Consider the following 18,975-nt stretch of genomic DNA (forward strand, 5'->3'; position numbering starts at 1 on the left):
ACTGTGCCCTCTCGAGGTGGGCGGCGTGTAAGCCGGATGCCAAAAGCTGTGACTGTAAACAACAGTGTGACACCATAGCAGCTTACCCCCCTAATAAATCAAACAAAGAAGAAAAATGCGACACAGTAAATAAAGAGCACAGATGGAAGACGTAGCATTTCATCCTCTCTGTGGCATGTAGCTCTCTGTTACAAAGAACAATCAAGCTTCGTTTCAGAGAAGTGCCACCAGGAGAAATGCAGCCTCTGTTGGGGTAAGTGACGATTCTTTTGACCAATCAAACGTCTGCAGTGTGTTGCTCCACCTTCTGAGAGCGGATCGGTTCAGTCTGGCACCCATATGAAAGGGTCCCAAAAAAGTAGGCCGGCTCGTCTCAGTTTTTAGGGATCCGTCCCGGGATAAGTCAGTGGAAACGCCGCCAATTGCGCGCTGTACCGAGACGAACCGAACTGGTCTGCTTGGTGGAAACACGGCTATACTGATCCAACCCCAGAAGGTGGAGCTAGGGAGACTGCAGTCCGTTGATTGGTTGACAGAATCATGACTTCTCACGCAACAGTAGTAAGATAAACCAACACATACCCTGACATGTTCAAATTCCCAGTTGACTTTGTGAAGAGAACTTTCTTTTTATTTGAGAAATGGTGTCACTCAACAGCGTGACACAGCTGCCGAAACGAAACTGTGTCACGTTTTTTTCTTGTTGGATTTATTAGCGCGCTGCTATGCGGTCATGGTATTATGTAGATGACCCAGCTTTTGGGATCCGGCTTACACATGGCCTACCAAGAAGAGCATGGTTGGCTGTTGACCTGTACCAAACTGTGCTGATCCATGCAAGACCACTTGAGGGAATCTGGATTCTTTAAAACATGTTCAGGGGAGTAAATAATGGTAGTGTCCAAAAGGTGGCGTTATTTCTATCATCCCAGGTCTATGTGTTGGTGAGTTCAGAGTAGGTCCATGATTATGTGTGTACATTATTGTAAGGATGTGTTTGAAAAGTAGTACCAGGTTTTTCAGAGGGTGGCGCTCTGCCAGTAGTGGAGAATTGCGCTTTTACATGAGTTAGGAGGTGGATCTTGATCATGTATATACATTTTTTAAAAGATTGGACCTTATTTAAAAGACTAACAATGACTTCCTGGTTCATGGCGAGGCATCAGAGATTTTTAGATTTGCATGATGGCAAAATATTATCAACCTTGGCTGTTGTTCCCGGCCACACCTGTTGAAGTATGAAAAAAAAACCTTTGATTACTTTTTATCCTCAATGTGTCTTTTACACACATTAGAAATTTAAAGATAATCATTAAAAACTGTGGGGCAAGTTCATTAAATAAGTGCCCTTTGAATCAACAAAAATCAACACTAAACTCAAATTTCTTAACTTCCTGTTTCAGATTTCACTGAATGTAGGAGTCTTTTTGTAGGAATAGACGTGATAATTATGTGAAATTAAAAAAAATGTATGTTTGTGAAAGTAGGGCTGAGTTTTCAGTCACTATGGAGCTCATATCCACTCTTTTTTTTTTTTTTCCATCACTGAATTTTGGGTGTGGTATAGTGAGTTTTGGGGCACTGTGAAGCAGCATAATGAAGGGTTAAAGAGGGGAAAGAAAGAATCTTTAAAGGGCTAGTAAATATGTCACTGAATACATGTCACATCAAATGCTATTCATGTCAGTTTGATTAAAAAAAAGGTGATGCTTACGTTTTGTTAATATTTAAAGAAACTATCTAGTCACCAATTTGTAGCATATAGAAAAACACAATATGTATATGAATCCTGGGAATGTTGGTACATTCATTTAGTCTGCAAGTGCAAAATCATGCTGTCAAAAAAAAAAAAAAAGGAAAAAGTTAGAGGAAAAAAAAAACATTTATCACTGCTGCAAAAGCTTTGGGGGGAGAACTTGCCATTCCCCTGCTTTCATTATGGTAATACATGCAGGGGCCGTCGCACCAGTGTGCATTTCACTGAGTAAGAGATTAATACTGGAGCTGCAGCCCAGCAGACCTGTCCCCTGGCCGTGTTTTAGAAAGAAACAATATTGCCAAAGAAGCTTTAATGCTAGCCTGTGCCCTGGAGACAAGTGTCAATACACAGTGAACCGAAAAGAAAGCCATTCCAACTATCGCCTGTGACTTACTTTACTGTTAATGTGGCCAAATAGAAAACAACACAAGCGCTGTTTTCCAGCTGCAGAGTTTGAGTCTTTTCAGAGTTTGGGATGTTTTGCAGAAGAAAAAACTTCAGTCTGTTTTCTGCATTCATGGGATACGCTGAACCGGAGCTGCTCTTCATGTGAGCTGCTTTTTAAGTGATGTATTCCTCCGTCGTGTCAGACACATCCCTTACCTTTCTCATTCAGATGCAAGCATTCAGATGCATGCTCGTCCTTTCATTTGTTTGCTGGTGCTGGCTCCTTTTTGGAAGAATAGGTGTCGTGTGGAGGAGAGAAGTTCAGGGACACTGATAACACAACTGTTTGTTTGCATTAAATCCATGGATTGACAAATAGATACTGTCTAACCTGTAGAGATGCAATGTTTATGGATTTTGACTTCACAATTACAGTCTGAGGTATAATAACGATTATCATGATTACTGTGCATTAAAAAGTTTCACAACACTACTAATAAAAAATGTATCAAACCACATCAACATTCTTTAAAGGTTTTAATGTCATATCCATAACTGTCAGAAATAACACAGACAACATAATAATCATCATAATAAACACAGATAAATAAAAATGCTAAATAATCTATCTGTCGTTTTTTTTTTTTTTTTTTTTTGATTATAATTTTAAGTAATCCATTTTCAAAAATGAATCCACTTACATGTGGCCCGGTTAAATTCTAGTATTTTTTGTTTGTTTGTTTCTTATTTTGATTTTTTTTTTTTTTTTACAATAATAATGATTATGAGAATTCTAAAAGTAATTGATTGTCTTTATAACAGACACTTAAAAGACTTAAAAAGTTTTAATAAAAGTAATAGAAATAAATTTGTAATAATAGTTCTTATGTTGTGTTGATAAAGACAGGGATATAATTAATCAGATCCTATGAGATACTGCTGGAGCTACAAGCTCCTGATGTTTTGTTTGTGTTTCATTAACCTGGCCACTGACTGTAAGCAACATGCTTGTAGTTATCTCCCTAACAACTCACTGTTTCATTAAGCAGCCTGCTGGTGATGTAATTTAACTCAGTTATTATGTGTTTACTCTGGTGTGTAAAGCTGGGTGGTGATTACACAAACACTACATTAAATTACCGCATTTTTCGGACTGTAACTTGCTCTTTGGTTGTCCTTTGGCTGGTCCTGTGACTTAGTCAGTTCAACTTAATGGGGTGCAGTGATATTTTTGTGGGAAAAGATCTCTTAATTCATACTTGATCAATCTTGATTAGGGAAATATCTCCACGGCCTCGGCTGCACTGCACACTGACGGAGGCTCTGCATCATCAGCTTAGACGGCCTTGCAGCTCCTGGTGTTTAGCACCTGATAACGTGATTTAGAGAAATACAAGTTCGCTTGCGTTTTCTTTGCCTCTCTGTTGTAAACAGTTTTTTGGGGGGATTTGAGTCAGAGTTTGTGTCATAACTCTTGTAACTTTTTAAAAGTGAGGATGTTCATCAGATGGAGCTCATACCAGCTCACACTGCACCGGTCCAAACGGCATCAGTAGCCACGTTTACATGGACTCAAATATTTTGCTTGCATTCGGTTTATTTGCTCAAACGGAAAGAATTTAACCTTTGTATACACCTCATTCAGAAAGAAAAGTGCCAATCTGAATGGACATATAATCGGTTTCACAGGGGTGGAATATTCCTTTATCCAAACTGATTGAGGTATCATGTATCCACTCAAACAGAAAGTTGTCAGGGTGTGTTCTTTCAGCGCACGCTCAGATATGACGTAAGACGCAACTAGAGACGTTCCTCAACTTTAAAAATGGCGGCGAGCCGTCAGCACTGGACTGCTGCGGAAAGTTTGTTTTTGATCCAAACTTTGAAAGAAATGAACATAATTTCAAGACTGGACGGACGAAAACTTGCAATACAGAGTATTGAAACACCGTGATAAACAAACTGTCGTCCTCCAGCTTTGATAAATCTCATGATGTTTATGTTTTTTTGCGCATGCCCTATTGACTATTCTGTTTGATTACAGCGGCGCATGTAGACCAGAGATTGGAATATTCCTTTCCATGTATACTATTATCTTCGGAAAAGTCATTCGGAAAGATTCCATTCAGAAAGACGAAAAACTCCTCATGTAACTGTGGCTACTCACGGTGGAGCAGAGGAGGAGGGGTAGGAGCCAAGTGAGTTGGAGGAGCAAATGGTGAGAAAAGAAACTGAAACTTAACTATGGTCCCAGATATGAGGTTCTGTAGGAACAATATTTAAACCTCCTGATCTACAAATTCTTAAGTTAAATGTAAACATTTCTCTCTGGAAATACTGTAAAAATGAAAAGGGGTTTCTAAACATGATTATTTATAAAGATATTTATGTAAAAAAAAAAAGAAAAAAAAAGTTTTAACAAACATTTAATGTCTCTTTGTTGAGTAAGACACAGCATTCAGTTTCTTTGCTGCTGTGTAGCTCTTACTGGCTTTACTGGTATCTTTTTTTTTTGTTCGACACAATGTCTGACTTTGTCCAGCACTAGCTAGGCACAGCAGCCAAACTGTGAGTGAAGTGGCAACTCTAGCCTCGTTTACATGGAGCCAAATATTCAGAATAGAATTGGGTTAGAAGCCCAAACGGAATGAAAATGCTCCATATAAACACCTCATTCGGAATAAACAGGCCGAATCCGAATGGAATTTCATTCCGATGCACAGGGGTAGAATTTTTGCTTTTCCCATTCCGATTAAAAGCAAAATCCTGTCATGTAAACGGTGAATCGCAGAGTTGTCAGTCTGGGTTCTGTCTGCGCATGCTCTCTCCTGGCATACACAAGCAGTGACGTATGACGTTAACTCACATGGAAACATGGCAGCTTCCAAACAGAGCACACAGCACTGGTCTGCATTGGAAAGTTTGTTTTGAATACAAACTCTTAAAGCACTAGACATTGTTGCACTCTTAGACGGTAGGAAAACAAGAAATACTGAACTATTTAAAAAACTCCACGAAAAATATGGCACATGTAAACACCAGATGGGAATAGATCGCTTAACATGTAAACAGTTTGCCTGAGAGCTTCAATCGGAATGATTATAATCCGAATGAGAAAAAAGTCTGCATGTTAACGTGGCTACTGACCATCATGGCGGAGCACCACTGTGACAAAGCTTCATCTAGATTAGAGCGCCATTTCCAGCTTAATATAGTGCATCACAACTTAATTATGTAATACTGGTGTATAAGTCACACAAGTGTATGAGACGCAGCACACTTCAAAGATGAAAACAGGTTTTAAAAGTGTGACTTATTCACCAGATTTTACACTAACTACTTTTTTCTGTTCGAGCTTTGGAACTGTAAATGAATATTAAATTATAAAATTATTATTAAATAATGGCAGCTGAGGAGGTGAGAATCCCTGAGATGGTATCACATTATTTTTTAACAGTGAAAGCACAGGTGTCTGCTCCATCAGTGAGAGCCAAATGCTTTGTTGGCTGAAGAAGGAAAATAAATTGTGGAGTGCGTTTCTCCAGCTTCTTATTGACAGTTAACCTTGATATCGACAACTTAACCCCAAAATAAAAAGCTTGTGCATTGATACGCGATGATGCTGCATAAAGCAGACATCTGAGAGGCTGCTCCACCGCTGCAATGTGCTCGGCAGGTTTTAGCGTCCTGGGTCTACATCGCACAGCTGGGCTTGATTTATGCCGCTGACAAGGCCATTTCTCTCCAGCATAGCACACTGTGGGGAACCTGAGGAGAGACAGCCTTTCAATTTATCTCAGACAGTCCTTCCCCCTTTACACTTCAGGGTTTTTAAAGCAGTCAAGAGCATAGATCAACACCTGAAGTTAGGTCCCACCCCTCGTCCCGGCTCAGAGGATGTGGTGACCTCGTCTCTTTTCTCGGCACACACTCCAGCCTCTGGCCTGCGGCACTGTTAACAACACTGACGTTTTGATACAATTATGATTAGAAAGATCACCTGCAGGTAGGTCGACCGTGGTCAGTCTGGGTTGGAAATAGTAACGCAGAGCCCACCTCGCCTTATCTGTGAGATTAACGCAGTGGGCAAACACCATCCAACACACTCCCTGCAGTACTTTCCCACATTTGCTTTTTGCATATCGTCGACTGCTGGGTGGAAGCGCGACTGCTGCAGCGGCGAGTTGAGCAAGCTGTGTGTAATCTTTGTGTATAGAAGGCCTTAGCAGAGACTAATTATTTGTTAAAACCACTGTAAGCTCCTGATGATCTCTCTTCCTGTGGTCTCATGGTTGAGTAATTCCACTGATAGAATCTTAACCCCAATTTTCACAAGCCTGCTTTATGTACCCTGTTAATTAAGCAGCAGCGGCGGATCCGGGCCTCCACCCTGTAGTCACACTACCCATCAGCCGCCGCCACCGCCACATCTCACGAAGTGACTAAGTATTCATGACTGGTGCTGTTTGAAACTCTCAAATCAGAATGCAGTCTCTGATTAGGGATTTGTATGCTGAATTTTTATGAGCGCGCTCCTTTCCTCCGAAGGTATTTGAGAGTTGGAGAGTTTATGAAATAAGAAACCCAACATGATCTTACTGTTTCGAGATGAGACTCCTGCTGCTGACATTAAAAAACCCACTCTACATTCCAGGCCCACTCTTAGTTCAAAGCGGCTGCTTCCAAACACACACACCTCTCCTTTGCCGCTTCTTGTGACTCATTATTTGGATTGTGACAGTTTTCTCTCACAATGTGGAATTCATCAAACAGATCAAAGACAAAATATGTCTGAATGAAACATCAAAACAAGGCTTTCAAGTGGCTTTTTGATTGCGGGGAAGCTGACAAAAAGGAAACGTCTGCATCTGTTAACAGCATCTCAAAGCAGAAGTAAGGAAATAAGAGAAACAGGTTGTTTTTACCTTGGACGGAGCTCTTTCCTGCGATTTCCACTTCACAGTTCCCGTGATGGCTGCCTTGTGACTGATGTTATTTGTCTCTTTCATCTTGTCACAGAGCAGGGAGGATCAACACAGTGTAGCCCCTGTCCTCAGAGGCTTGATCCCATCCAAAATACACACCTGTGTTTTTCAGGACCACACGAGTGCATTTGGCCGTCTCGCCTTGTTCCACATAATTGCCCCCTCTTAGGAGAATTATTGCTGTGTCCATTAAACTTGTGTGAGGCGAGGATGAAAGGAGGTTCACTTGTGTTCATCTCACCTGTGAATTATTGATACCTGCCCCTTCGCTGGCTTCACTCGGGATGGAGGTGGGAAATGACTTCTCACATAATGGGCACATCACACAGACGTGTAGTCTGGGCCGTGGCAGGAACGGAGCAAAACTGAAACGTGTTAATAGTCAGCCTCCATCTCTTATTTACTACTGCTTTGCCACTTCTGCTGTCTTTGACTTCATGTGCCTCCTCTTCCATTACCGTCAGACTGAAAGGAGGGAAACTAAAGCGGACAGCTGCTTTTGGTAAAATGTGAAAGAAAAGTGCTTCCCTATCTTTGTGGAAAAGCTTCCAGAAAGAGCAGAAGATGCTGTGAATATCTCCGGAAAAGTCTCGGTGCTGCAGGAGGGCTGCTGAGGACTTAACTCTCCCTGTAAGAGCTCATTGTGCTGGTGTGCGACACTTGTTCGCACTCCGTCGAGCCTCCTTTTACAAGATGCATGGCGCTCCAGTCACATGATAGCTGTTTTGTCCCTGAGGAGAAGGGGATTGTGGATATTCAGAGCACATTTCACAAACGCAGGCACTTAGTTATGTTGAGGTACTGCTGTGAGCTTGTGCAGGTTACCTTGAATTGGGTCAAAGCTTTTTCTAGTTCAAACCACATCTTTACTCCCTGAATCACACACTGTAAAAAATTCCACTGTGAAATAACGGTAAAATATGAATATAATATTTTTACAGTAAAATACCGTATTTTGGATTACAGCATACAAATTTGTAATAACAGTGAAATACTGTCAACCATGCTGCCAGTATTTTACTGTTATTTTACAGCAAGGTCATTTTTGTTGTGACAGCATTTTGTGACCATACTTGAGGAGGGAACACAGTGGTGTTATGCCCAGCTCGTTGTAGAGCGTAACAAATAAGGGAGGTCAAAACAGTGATAGCTTTAAGTAAAGAAGTTAATTTATTGAACAACTCAAGAAAACCTAACTGGTGGTGTAGTCAGTGTCAGTAATGAGGTGAGGGTGTTGGGTGCTGTGAAATGTCCACAGATTACTAAGACTATGTGTAAAGGAAACTAAAGGCTAAACTTAGCATAACCAAACCAAACCAAACTACACCAAACCAAAGGTGGGTACCTGGCAGGCACCATCCTTCCAGGAAGGGAGAGAGAGAGCCCATGTGGGACTCAGGCTGTTTCCTAAAGCCCAGGTACCTTGCCTTGCCTTGTCTTTGAAGGCAGTGCCTCCGAAGCCACTTCCTTCCAATCCAAGGCAAGTGTCCTGCCTCTGCTCAAAAGGAGATGCTAATGGAACAGCCTACAAAGGCATATTTTGTACCATCAGATTCCTGTCACAAATGTATATGTATTTGGGCTTACATTATGTCACATAACATGTGTTGCACTGTGGACAGTGCTTGGAAAATTAAATACAAATGTGGGAGTAGACCGTATGCTCAAGCAGCTACAAATATTGTCATGGTTTGCCACTTTTGTACACTTTTTGCTTTTTTATTGTCACATCATTGACGCTCTGCAGGTGCGGCTTCTCTGTAATTACAGTTACGCGAGTGTCACACAAAAGAGTTAAGTGTTGGACATGGTATAAGTTGTAATTTTCAGAGGTGTATTTTTTTACTTACATTTGAATTGGAATTTACTGCGCGCCTCCTCTGGAGCGTCTCTCTCTGGAGCGTCTCCCTCTGGTGTGTCTTTTCCTTCCATTTTTTTTCCTTTTTGGTGGATTCGCGCGTTGCATGTTGGGTATTCATAGCCATGGCAAGGCAGCGAAGGATACACCTGTGTATCCTTGGTCAATTAGCCACATGCCAACCAAACGGAGGACATATGCCTCTGGAGGACATGAACATTGGAACAGCACTTGGGCAGTGACTGATGATGTGGATGCTTGCCCACACCCACCCTACCATGATACAAAGACCCCCACCAACAGGGTCTTCGTGGAATGAACATGGTGCACTGGAAAGCACGTCAGCCATTACATTTTTACGACCCTTAACATGTTTCACTTTAAGAGTATAAGGCTGAAGAAACATAATCCACCCCATTAGTCTTTGATTAGCATTTTGTATACTTTCCAAGAAAGTTAGTGGACTACGATCTGTGTAAATTGTCACTGGCACAAACAGTCTTACGTACACCTCGAAAAACTTCAGTGCCCAAATCAAAGCCAGTGTCTCTTTTTCAACCACTGAATAGTTCAACTGGTGACGATTAAACTTACGCGAGAAGAAGCAGACTGGATGTTCAACTCCCCCTTCCCCGTCCTGCAGGAGAACAGCCCCAGCTCCAACCTCACTCGCATCCACCTGTATCTGAAAGGGTTTATCAAACACAGGAGCTGCAAGAACAGGGGTAGAACAGATACGTTTTCGGACATCATCGAAAGCAGTTTGATATTGAGGAGACCAGACAAAAGGAGTGTTTTTCCTCAAGAGATCAGTCAAAGGGGCAACCACAGTAGAAAAATTACGGCAAAAGCTGCGGTAATATCCCACTAATCCTAGAAACCGCATCAGCTGTTTTTTGGATGATGTTATGGGATATCCATCAATAGCCTCCACCTTAGCCTCAACTTTGCCTACAACTTTGCCCAGATAGGTCATGGTTGCTTTAGCAAACTCACATTTTGCCGAATTAATGGTTAAATGTGCTTCTGCCAACCTGTTAAAAACTGCCTTTAAGTGCTGAACATGAGATTCCCATGTGTCGCTGAACACAACTACATCGTCTAGGTATGCTGCACAGCCTGACTGACCAGCTAACACCCTATTCATAAGGCGCTGAAATGTTACTGGAGCATTTCTCAGCCCAAATGGCATTACATTATAGGAAAATAACCCCCAAGGTGTAACAAAAGAGGAAATTGACTGAGACTCTGTTGTACATTAAGATTGTGTGGAAGGCAGAGGACGTCTGTGCTCCAATTAAACTACTGCCCCCGTAGTGGAAATTTTAAGTTAACTAAAAAACAAAAAAAAGTCCAGTTAACCTTTTTTTTTTTTTACACTTCACTTTAAAATTGACCAACACACTGCAAAAATCAAGTGTACACGGCCTGTGCCATGTGAATCACTGACAGCCAGTCCATGCCATGAAGAGCAAGAAAGGTGTTAAGCACATACAGCCGGCCCATGCCATGTGAAGCACAGATGGTCTGTGCCATGTGGAGCACAGACTCACAGACTGCCGGTCCATGGCATGAGAAGTGCAGCCAGCTGGTCTGTGTCATTAAGCATGGACAACCAGTCCATGCCATAGGTAGCACAGACAGTTAGTCCATGCCACTGAGCACAGGCAGCTGGCAGTGGAGCACAAATACCTGGTCTGTGCCGTTGAGCACAGACAACCAGTACGTTCCATGTGGAGCGCAGACAGCCAGTGCCTCCTGCACTGTACAGCCAGGTCCACTATGTTTCATCCTCATTCACAGTAACAAAACACTATAAAAAAAAGTTACTTTTCTGTAACATAAAAGTAAAGTACAGGCAGCAGAGTTCCACTATGTAACTGTTATTTTACAGTGATTTTTAAAATGCTGTATTTAAATATAGCAGCAGTTTTTATCGTTGAAATCTCTTAGTTTGACAGTATTTTTTACAGTGTATTTCACAAAACAAACAAATAGTTATTTGATAATGCCTGTGCATTCTGCAGAACTGTAATCTGAAACTATTATCTTTACTCACAACTGCCCTGAGATCCCTCCTCCATGTACACAGAGCACAGGCTCTGCAGCCTAATTAATGGAGAGCCGTTGTTGTAATTGTGCTTACTGTGCTAAGGGTTATGGTCAGTTGTAGAAATTTGGTGCCATTTAATGGGCCATTTTCTTCAAATTTATCGGCCTCCAGCTTTGATGTCATTAACTGCGAGCCATCCCACACACTGATATGCCTCTCATCGAACTGATGGACACTGTTGGCTACTTTGCATTCAGCACTTTCTCTCAGCCTCACATGAACCCAGAAGTCTCCACTCAGCAGCACCATGTGGCTCCAGGAGAAGACTCCCTTACACCACTGTCTCTGCACTTTTCCATCACATACACTAAATATTTAAAGCAGACAGTGGATTATAAGAGGGGAGTACAATGTAGCTCTGAGTGAGCGTATCAACCAGATTTAATGAGCGTATCCAGCTGTACACATCAGTGATTGAGCAACATCCCAGCTGTGTCGTCTCATTGTCCTCAAACATGACGCTGAATCTCTCCTCTGTCTCTGCCTCAGCCTGCGCGTTGTCTGATGTGTTTAACTGTAGAGTTTACATTTGTGGATCCATCTGAAGCAGCAGATGAATATTCAGAGGCTGTTAGAGCCATTAGATTAAACATCAATCCAGAAGAGTTCTGGGCTGATTGGACCGGGCCGTGTTCCTCTGACCATTCAGTCCTGTCACATGAAATACAGCCAAGCTCACACTGCACTGATCCAAACTGGAAAACCCCCCAGACTCCTCCACTGGAGCCTATCAGGAGAGGAGGAGAGAAGGAGAAGGAGGGATGGAAAGAAGTAGAGGAAAGAATGACAGAGGGGAAAAAGAAAGGAAAGACATATGGATAGAAAGAAGAAAGGAGGGACAGAAAGCTGAAAAGTAGGAACAGATGACAAGAAAAGGGAATAAATGGAAGAAAGAAAGAAAGAAAGAAAGAAAGAAAGAAAGAAAGAAAGAAAGAAAGAAAGAAAGAAAGAAAGAAAGTGGATAGACTAAAGGAAGAGGGGCTGGATGGAGGCTTGGATGGATGGATGAATTGGTGCATGGATGGATTAATGAATAGATCGATGGATAATAGAAAGAAGGGAGAAATGATGGGTGAAAAGAAGGATGGATGATAGATGGATGAAAGAAGGGAGCAAGGAAGAAAAGATGGATGGGGAAAGAAAGGAAGGAAGGATGGATTGAAGGATAGATGGAAGAACAAGGGAGCAAGGAAGAAAAGATGGATGGGGACAGAAAGGAAGGAAGGATGGATTGAAGGATAGATGTAAGAAAGGATGGAAGTAGAAAGGAAGGCAGTATAAAGAAAAGGAGGATGGATGGATGGATCAACTGAAGGAAGGAAAGAAAGATGGAAGGAAGAAAGGAAAGAATGTGGGAAGAAAGGAAGAAAAGAAAGGAAGGAAGGAAGGAAGGAAGGAAAGAAAGAAAGAAAGATGGAAGGCAGGAAGGAAGAAAGAAAAAAAGACGGAAGGCAGGAAGGAAGGAGAAAGGAAGAAAAGAAGGAGGGAGGGAAGAAAGAAAGGAACGAAAGAAGGAAGGGGGGAGGGTGGGAGGGAGGAAAGAAGAGAGGAAAGAAAGATGGAAAGCAGGAAGGAAGAAGGAGGGAAGGATGGAAGGAAGGAAGGAAGGAAGGAAGGAAGGAAGGAAGGGAGGAATAAAGGTAGGAAGGAAGGGAGGATTTAAAGATTAAAGGCCATAAACAAACATCATTTTCTGTTTTTTTGATTTTCATGTATTTGTAACTTTTCTTCTGAAGATGAAAACCTGATGACATCTGTTGTCTCCTTTGTGCTGACAGATCCTGTGTGAAAATCTTTGTCCTGGTTTGTTCCTCCCCTGAATGAAATGTGCTGGTAATCCCTCATTCTGCCTTTTCCTCTGAAAATCCTTCCTCTTTAACATTTTAATATTGGCCAAGCTGTTCGCTCTGACTTTTTTTTTCACAGGTGAACGGAGCAATTTAGCGTCCACACATCATTTTACCGCCCTCACAATTAGGCCGCGGCTGTTTCATACCTGGAGTGTGCAGATTCAGCAGAGCGTTTCAGATAATTAAAATTCAATGTGCTTTGATGAGTTGCTCGACCCTTGATTTCCCACAGTACCTTGCTTTCAAGGGCATAATTTCCATTTTCACTTGTTATTTGGAAAATGTCATATTTTGTTAAGGCCTTTTGACCTTTTTTTGAAGCACTTGTGGCCATCACACAAAGGGCATGGAGCCACTGTTGTCCTGGATAAGCTGAAGTTATGTGCTGAATTAATCCCTCTTTAAAATTCAATCCTGTTTCTCATGGCTGCAGCAGGACTTCATCAGAGGCCCTGAACATGTTTCTGTTGATTCAGTCACTCATCGGTCTCAGATATTTCACTCTGTACCTTAAAGTTTGGATCCAACAGTAACACCTCAGCTGAATTCATCCGGACCTGCACACACAGATCCTCCCGCTGTGATGTAAATGTTTGGCCTTTTCATCCACAGGGTCTCCATCCTGGATAACGGTAACCTCCGCATATGGAACGCAACCAAATCGGATGCAGGACTTTACACCTGTGTGGCCAGAAACCAGTTTGGAGTGGCAAGCAGCACGGGGAGCATCACAGTTAAAGGTATTTCCTGTTTCTTCCTCCCATTTCATCACTGTCTCGTTTGCAATTCAGTCTGCAGGGACCCTTAGCATTAAAGTACCGGACAACTTTTTCAAATGCATGTTTTTCGCTCTGACAGAGTGTCGAGTTGCCTGATGTTTCATTCTGCTTCTTGAAATCTAACCTGAAGTATTCAATTTCATAAATAAAACATGACCATCGCGGAGAAGAAGGACTCAGATTTTTTGAAGCCTCCAACCACCCCTCTCCCTGACTCTCTCCGTCTTTTGAGAAGTCATGAACATCATTTATTTTTTTCTCTCCGTGCTGTCATCGCTGGAGACAGACACACCTCAGCTGCCATGTCTGTTTGCAGAGGTGTTGAAAACACTCAGCTCTGTGCGTCTGTGCCTGCAGTCCTGTCAGAGGAGATGCAGAGTGTAGGAGGCTTTGTGTTATGCCCTGTTTACACGACAACGTTCATCCAAAAACGCTAAAATGTAGAGAGAAAAAAATCTGCCTTTACATAGAAACGCTGAGGGACTGAAAACGCTGTAGTCAGCATGCCAGGCCTGTAGGTGGTGCTATAACTGCCTTGTCCAAAGCTACTTTTGGTACTTTTTTTTATCGTAACAATGGTACTGTTGGACTGTTGTATGCGCTAGTGCAAAGCAAAGTGTGGCATCAGCTTTTCCACTGAGTAAGCCGGCTACTGTTTACACGGCAACGTCATTGGCAGTGTTTCAGAAAAAATCCATTTTGAAGTATTTATCCATTTCAGATTGTTCACTCGTTTCTGAGCAAACGAGTGGTCAAAACACAACACTACTTTTGCGTTTCATCCAAAAACTGTTGTCTGTAGAATGCTACACTGGGGATTCCTAGGTTGGGCCTATAGCCCAAGTAAAAAAGTAAAACAGACGCTTCTCAGTTGGGCCGCAAAACAGAAGCTTCTCAGTTGGGCCGAGCTCAAATATTTGATCAAAAGGAGAAAGAAAGGAGACAAAAAAACAGTGCTTGGTTCAGATTCACTCAACTTTATTCAGGTATAAATCATTAACAAGAACAACTCCTGCCTACCAAGGGTCCCTCTTCCAGGTCTACACTCCTCCTGGCCGACTACGCTCTCCTTGTGAAAGACGCCTGGTGCTCTTAGCCCAGCGCGGCTCTGAATCTCCAGCCAGACTCTTCTCCTCTGTTGTTCCCAAATGGTGGAATGAATTCTCTAACTCTAGACGATCCACAGAGTCCCTTTCTACTTTCAGAGATGTCTGAAGACTTATCTGCTCAGGAAACACTTAGGCCCTCAATCTGAGCCTTCACCTCTTTGTCCTCAGGGGTAGAATGAGTCAGAAGGTCTCAGACCCAGCTCTAAGTGAATTTTCAGCTCTACTACTGAATGTTGTTTAAGGTTGAAGTATATTGTTGCAGCAATTAATTGTGGTTTGTTGGCTACATTATTCTACACTCCCAACAAAATAAATAAATAAATACAATTGTGCACTTAATGGCTAACCTGACACGCCAGACAGACAGTTTCATATATCAGCCACGGAATTATTTCACAAGTCCATCAGGGTAGCAGCTCCTCCGATTTGTTTTCAGAGGTGGGACTTAAAAAAAAAATCTGCAGCTGGTGATTGGACGACTGTTCTGATTAACACACTCACCATGGACCAATCCACATCAAGCCACGGTGTGACGTAGCTTATGTGAGCCGATGTGAAAAAGGCGTTAGACGATAGCTTCCGTTTTTATAAATTTAACTTAAGAATCAAAGGAACGCTGACAAGTACGAAAGTCTGCTGACATCACATCTGCTCCTACAGCTCCCGCCTCTCTTCCCTGATTGGGCCGGTCAGAATTTAGCCGAGTGAAATTGTTGGTCATTGGAGCCTGGCAAGATGGACCTGCAGGAGTTCAGAAACTGAATCAGGCAGGTCCTTCTGCTCTGAAAGGTTACTTAATGGCAGCACTTGCAGCCAAACTTGTAGCACTGTTTTCGCACTAACTAGGTTTTTCTTCTGTCTAAATTCTTGCCTGTGTTGTACATTGCTTTGGACAAAAGCATCTGCTAAATGAAACTGTGGAACTGTAGGTAAACAGGGTATATATTGTGACCTGTAAGCAGCGCAGAGTGTATGGTGAAGTGGGGTTACTTATTGAAAAGTCATGTGGAAGGTGAACTTAGAGGCTAGAGACCCTCCTCTTGTGTAGTACATGCCGATGTGGCAAGTGAACCTCAAGACTTCAGATCCCCTCCTCACATTGGGTCTGTTTTAAGCACAAAGTATGCTTAAAGAGGAGTACATACAAAAGTCAAAATATCTACCTGATTTAATTTAACCATTAACTATCAGAGCTGGGGGGGGATGTCTCAGGGTGTAAAAAATATAGTTCTTTTGAATTAAAATCTGCAAACAGAAGTAGAGTGATCCTAAAAAATGAATTTAAAAGAAAATACAAAAGCTTTAGAAATTAATGGTGTAAAATATTTTTTAGAAGATGAGGTAGTTTATACTAAAATACAATATAATTAAAATACACAACAAAATTAAGTTGCCATAACTCATTCTAATTATACACAATGAACATATGATGTTCTTTGAATTTACACAATATAGTTATATAGGTTTAACATGTAGTTAATATATGTACTTTACATTAAAGAAACATTTTGAATCAAAAAGAAAAACTCATGTTTTTATAACAAAAAATAATCAAGTATATGGATTGATTGATATGAACAGAGTTTTTTTCACTGCCATATGTTCTGATGGAGTTTCCAGCTTCTTAACACTTAATACTGAGAACAAACTAGTGTATCCCCAGCACAGGCATCATATGAGCGCAGCAACCATGTGAACACACAACGCACTGATGTTCATTCATCTCGGACAGTGCTGTGTGCATTGTTTTAACTTTCTGACTGAAAGTCTTGGACCTGCAACTGTCTGCAGATTTTTAAAGGTCCAAGACTGTCAGACCAGGGTCCTGAGCTCCAGCCTGTGGTTTAAAAAAAGAGGATTTGGGGCAGGATTAAGGAGACATGGTGGATTAATTTGGATGGAATTAAAATATCATCCATCACAAGTCAGCCCTGATTGTTTCAGTAAACCTAAATCTTCATTCAAACAATACTGTTTCACAGAGAGGACGGAGTTTGGCAAAACTTAAAGCTGGTAAAATACAATTTCAGAATCAAAATGAAGTGCTGATTGCAAAACTTTAGCTAATTGCTTTGAGAAAAGGTAATTTCTTTATTTTGCTAAAAGAAAATGAAGAAAGTAAATGAGTCCTTCCTTCACTTTCAACCAAACACCAGGGGCACGCATAGACCTTTGAAGGGCAAGGGCGGAAAAGAAAGTAAAAGCACAAACAGCACATCCTCGCCACTGAAGACAGCACTAAGTTCATGTGTTTTCAAAGTGCACTGAAACACGCAATTTTGCTCGCCAAGAGCGCAGTTAGTCGTGTTTTAACCCACCAGGAGGCCCCTGACTGCATGTTTGGGCTCCTGACACCCCCCTTTAGCATGCACGCTTTGACTCCCAAGAAGCCACTTTAGCGCATTTTGGTTGCTAAGAGACCACTTGTGCACACATTTGGGTTCCCTATGGCCACTTTCACATACGTTTTGGTTACCAAGAGGAAACCTGAGCGTGGTTACTCCTGTGTTTTTTTTAACAACCCCCTCCCTGTTGTACACCACTGCCAAACACTGCTGTGCATGATTTCTGTAGCATCCTAACTTGCATTTTTGGATCTATTGAGTTTTATGTCATAATCTCCAGTCGTCCGCAGGTTAAAGAGATGAAGAATGTGCAGAAATGAGATTATTAGTGTTGACAGAAGCAGAGACATGGTGATGCAGGACACATTCAGTTCTTCTCGCACTCTCTGCTGTTCAGCTTTGTCTGTCTTTTTAATCTCACCGGGGTTTTGCTTTGCTGTGTCTTTGTTCTTTATCTTCTTTTGTTTGTTGTGTTTTGTCAAACTTCTCGGGCTGACTTTACTTTTCCCTGCAGTTTGATTGAACAGCAGCAGCAGCAGTCTGCAGCACAGAGGCGAAAAACTTAATTGACTGTTATTTGTTTATTCATCAAGCGCTGTTAATGATGCAGATGGTAATCAGTGCATTCACAGCCACACTTGTGTCATGGTCATCATTATTTGATGGAAACATCCTGGTTACTGCAGGAAAAGTGGGTTTGAGTTTTCAGGCCGGGCTGGTGATATTACTGGATATTACTGCAGTCAGATCTCAACTCTGAGGTTTCAGTTCAGTATATTTCTGATATAATATGAAGGGTAAAAAGAGCAGGAACAGAAACATCTTTCATGCTGTTGAAAGGACGGCAGCTTCAGGCTTTCAGGTCTGCTCTTTTTCTGCTTCTGCATTCTCATCAAAACTGTTGGAAAAAGAAGGAAACTAAATTGATAATGATATAGATTAAGAAATAAGCCCTGTGTCTACTTAGCAGTTCAGTTCGTTCTGTCTTGGTACGGTGCACATTTTGTGGTGTTTTCTTTGACTAAATTACCAACTCGTACCGTCCCACTTTTTGAGGTGTCAGACATTCTGATCTAACCCCAGAAGGTGGAGCTAAAAACACTGCAGACCATTGATTGGTTGAAAGAATCGTCACTTCCTGTGTGACAGCAGCTGCTGCATTTCTCCTGGTGGCACACAGTCTTCTCTGAAACAAAGCTTAATTGTTCTGTGTAACAAAGAGCTACGTGCCGATTACAGAGAAGACGAATTTCTGGTTGTCTTCCATCATTGCTCTTTGTTTACTGTGTCACGTTTTTCTTCTTCAGTGGATTTTTTAGTGAGGTATACTGTGTCGGGCTCATAGACTGTAAAAAAAAATGGACGTCCGCTTGCTTGGCTCAAAGTGAGGTCTCCACAAAAACTGCTCCCCCTGGTGACTGGCTGCAGTATAGGTTTAAAAATACGGCTTTCCAGACGTTCCAGATGGGCTGTGGTCAAACTTTAAAAAATCAATACCCCTTATAGAAATGTTTCTCACGTTTGTTTATTGTGGTGATTTGAAAATATTATTTGGCTGTCTTGTATCCAAGTCCTCTTTTTTTCTGAAAAGTTTTGTTTTCATTAGTTATACGAGGTTAAAAACGAGGCTTTACATAACATTTAACGATGATTGACAGCTGCCGTTCTCGTGAAGCCACCCAGCTCCACTCAGATTCTCCCAGAATCCCTCATCGTCTCTACTGCGCAGACCCTGGCTGCAATGGCTGCCAATGGCTGCGCCTGTGACGGCGGTATTTTGGCTTCAAAAC

The 18,975-nt window shown here is 41.8% G+C and overlaps 1 protein-coding gene across 4 annotated transcripts in view; it reads left to right on the forward strand.

Moving 5' to 3' along the window:
• The window catches only part of LOC141789969 (contactin-4-like), a 313,441-nt gene that overhangs the window by 254,460 nt on the left and 40,006 nt on the right, over positions 1–18,975 (forward strand). For all 4 annotated transcript variants that reach the window (XM_074669582.1, XM_074669572.1, XM_074669591.1 and 1 more), the window contains exon 12: positions 13,565–13,692. In XM_074669582.1, the coding sequence (XP_074525683.1) occupies positions 13,565–13,692 (128 nt within the window). The remainder of the gene's footprint in view (positions 1–13,564; positions 13,693–18,975) is intronic.

The sequence above is a fragment of the Halichoeres trimaculatus genome, unplaced genomic scaffold (assembly GCF_033239565.1).
Source record: "Halichoeres trimaculatus isolate MK-OKI-2021-1 unplaced genomic scaffold, fHalTri1.1 fHalTri1_scaffold_1, whole genome shotgun sequence".
Classification (NCBI taxonomy): Eukaryota; Metazoa; Chordata; class Actinopteri; order Labriformes; family Labridae; genus Halichoeres; species Halichoeres trimaculatus.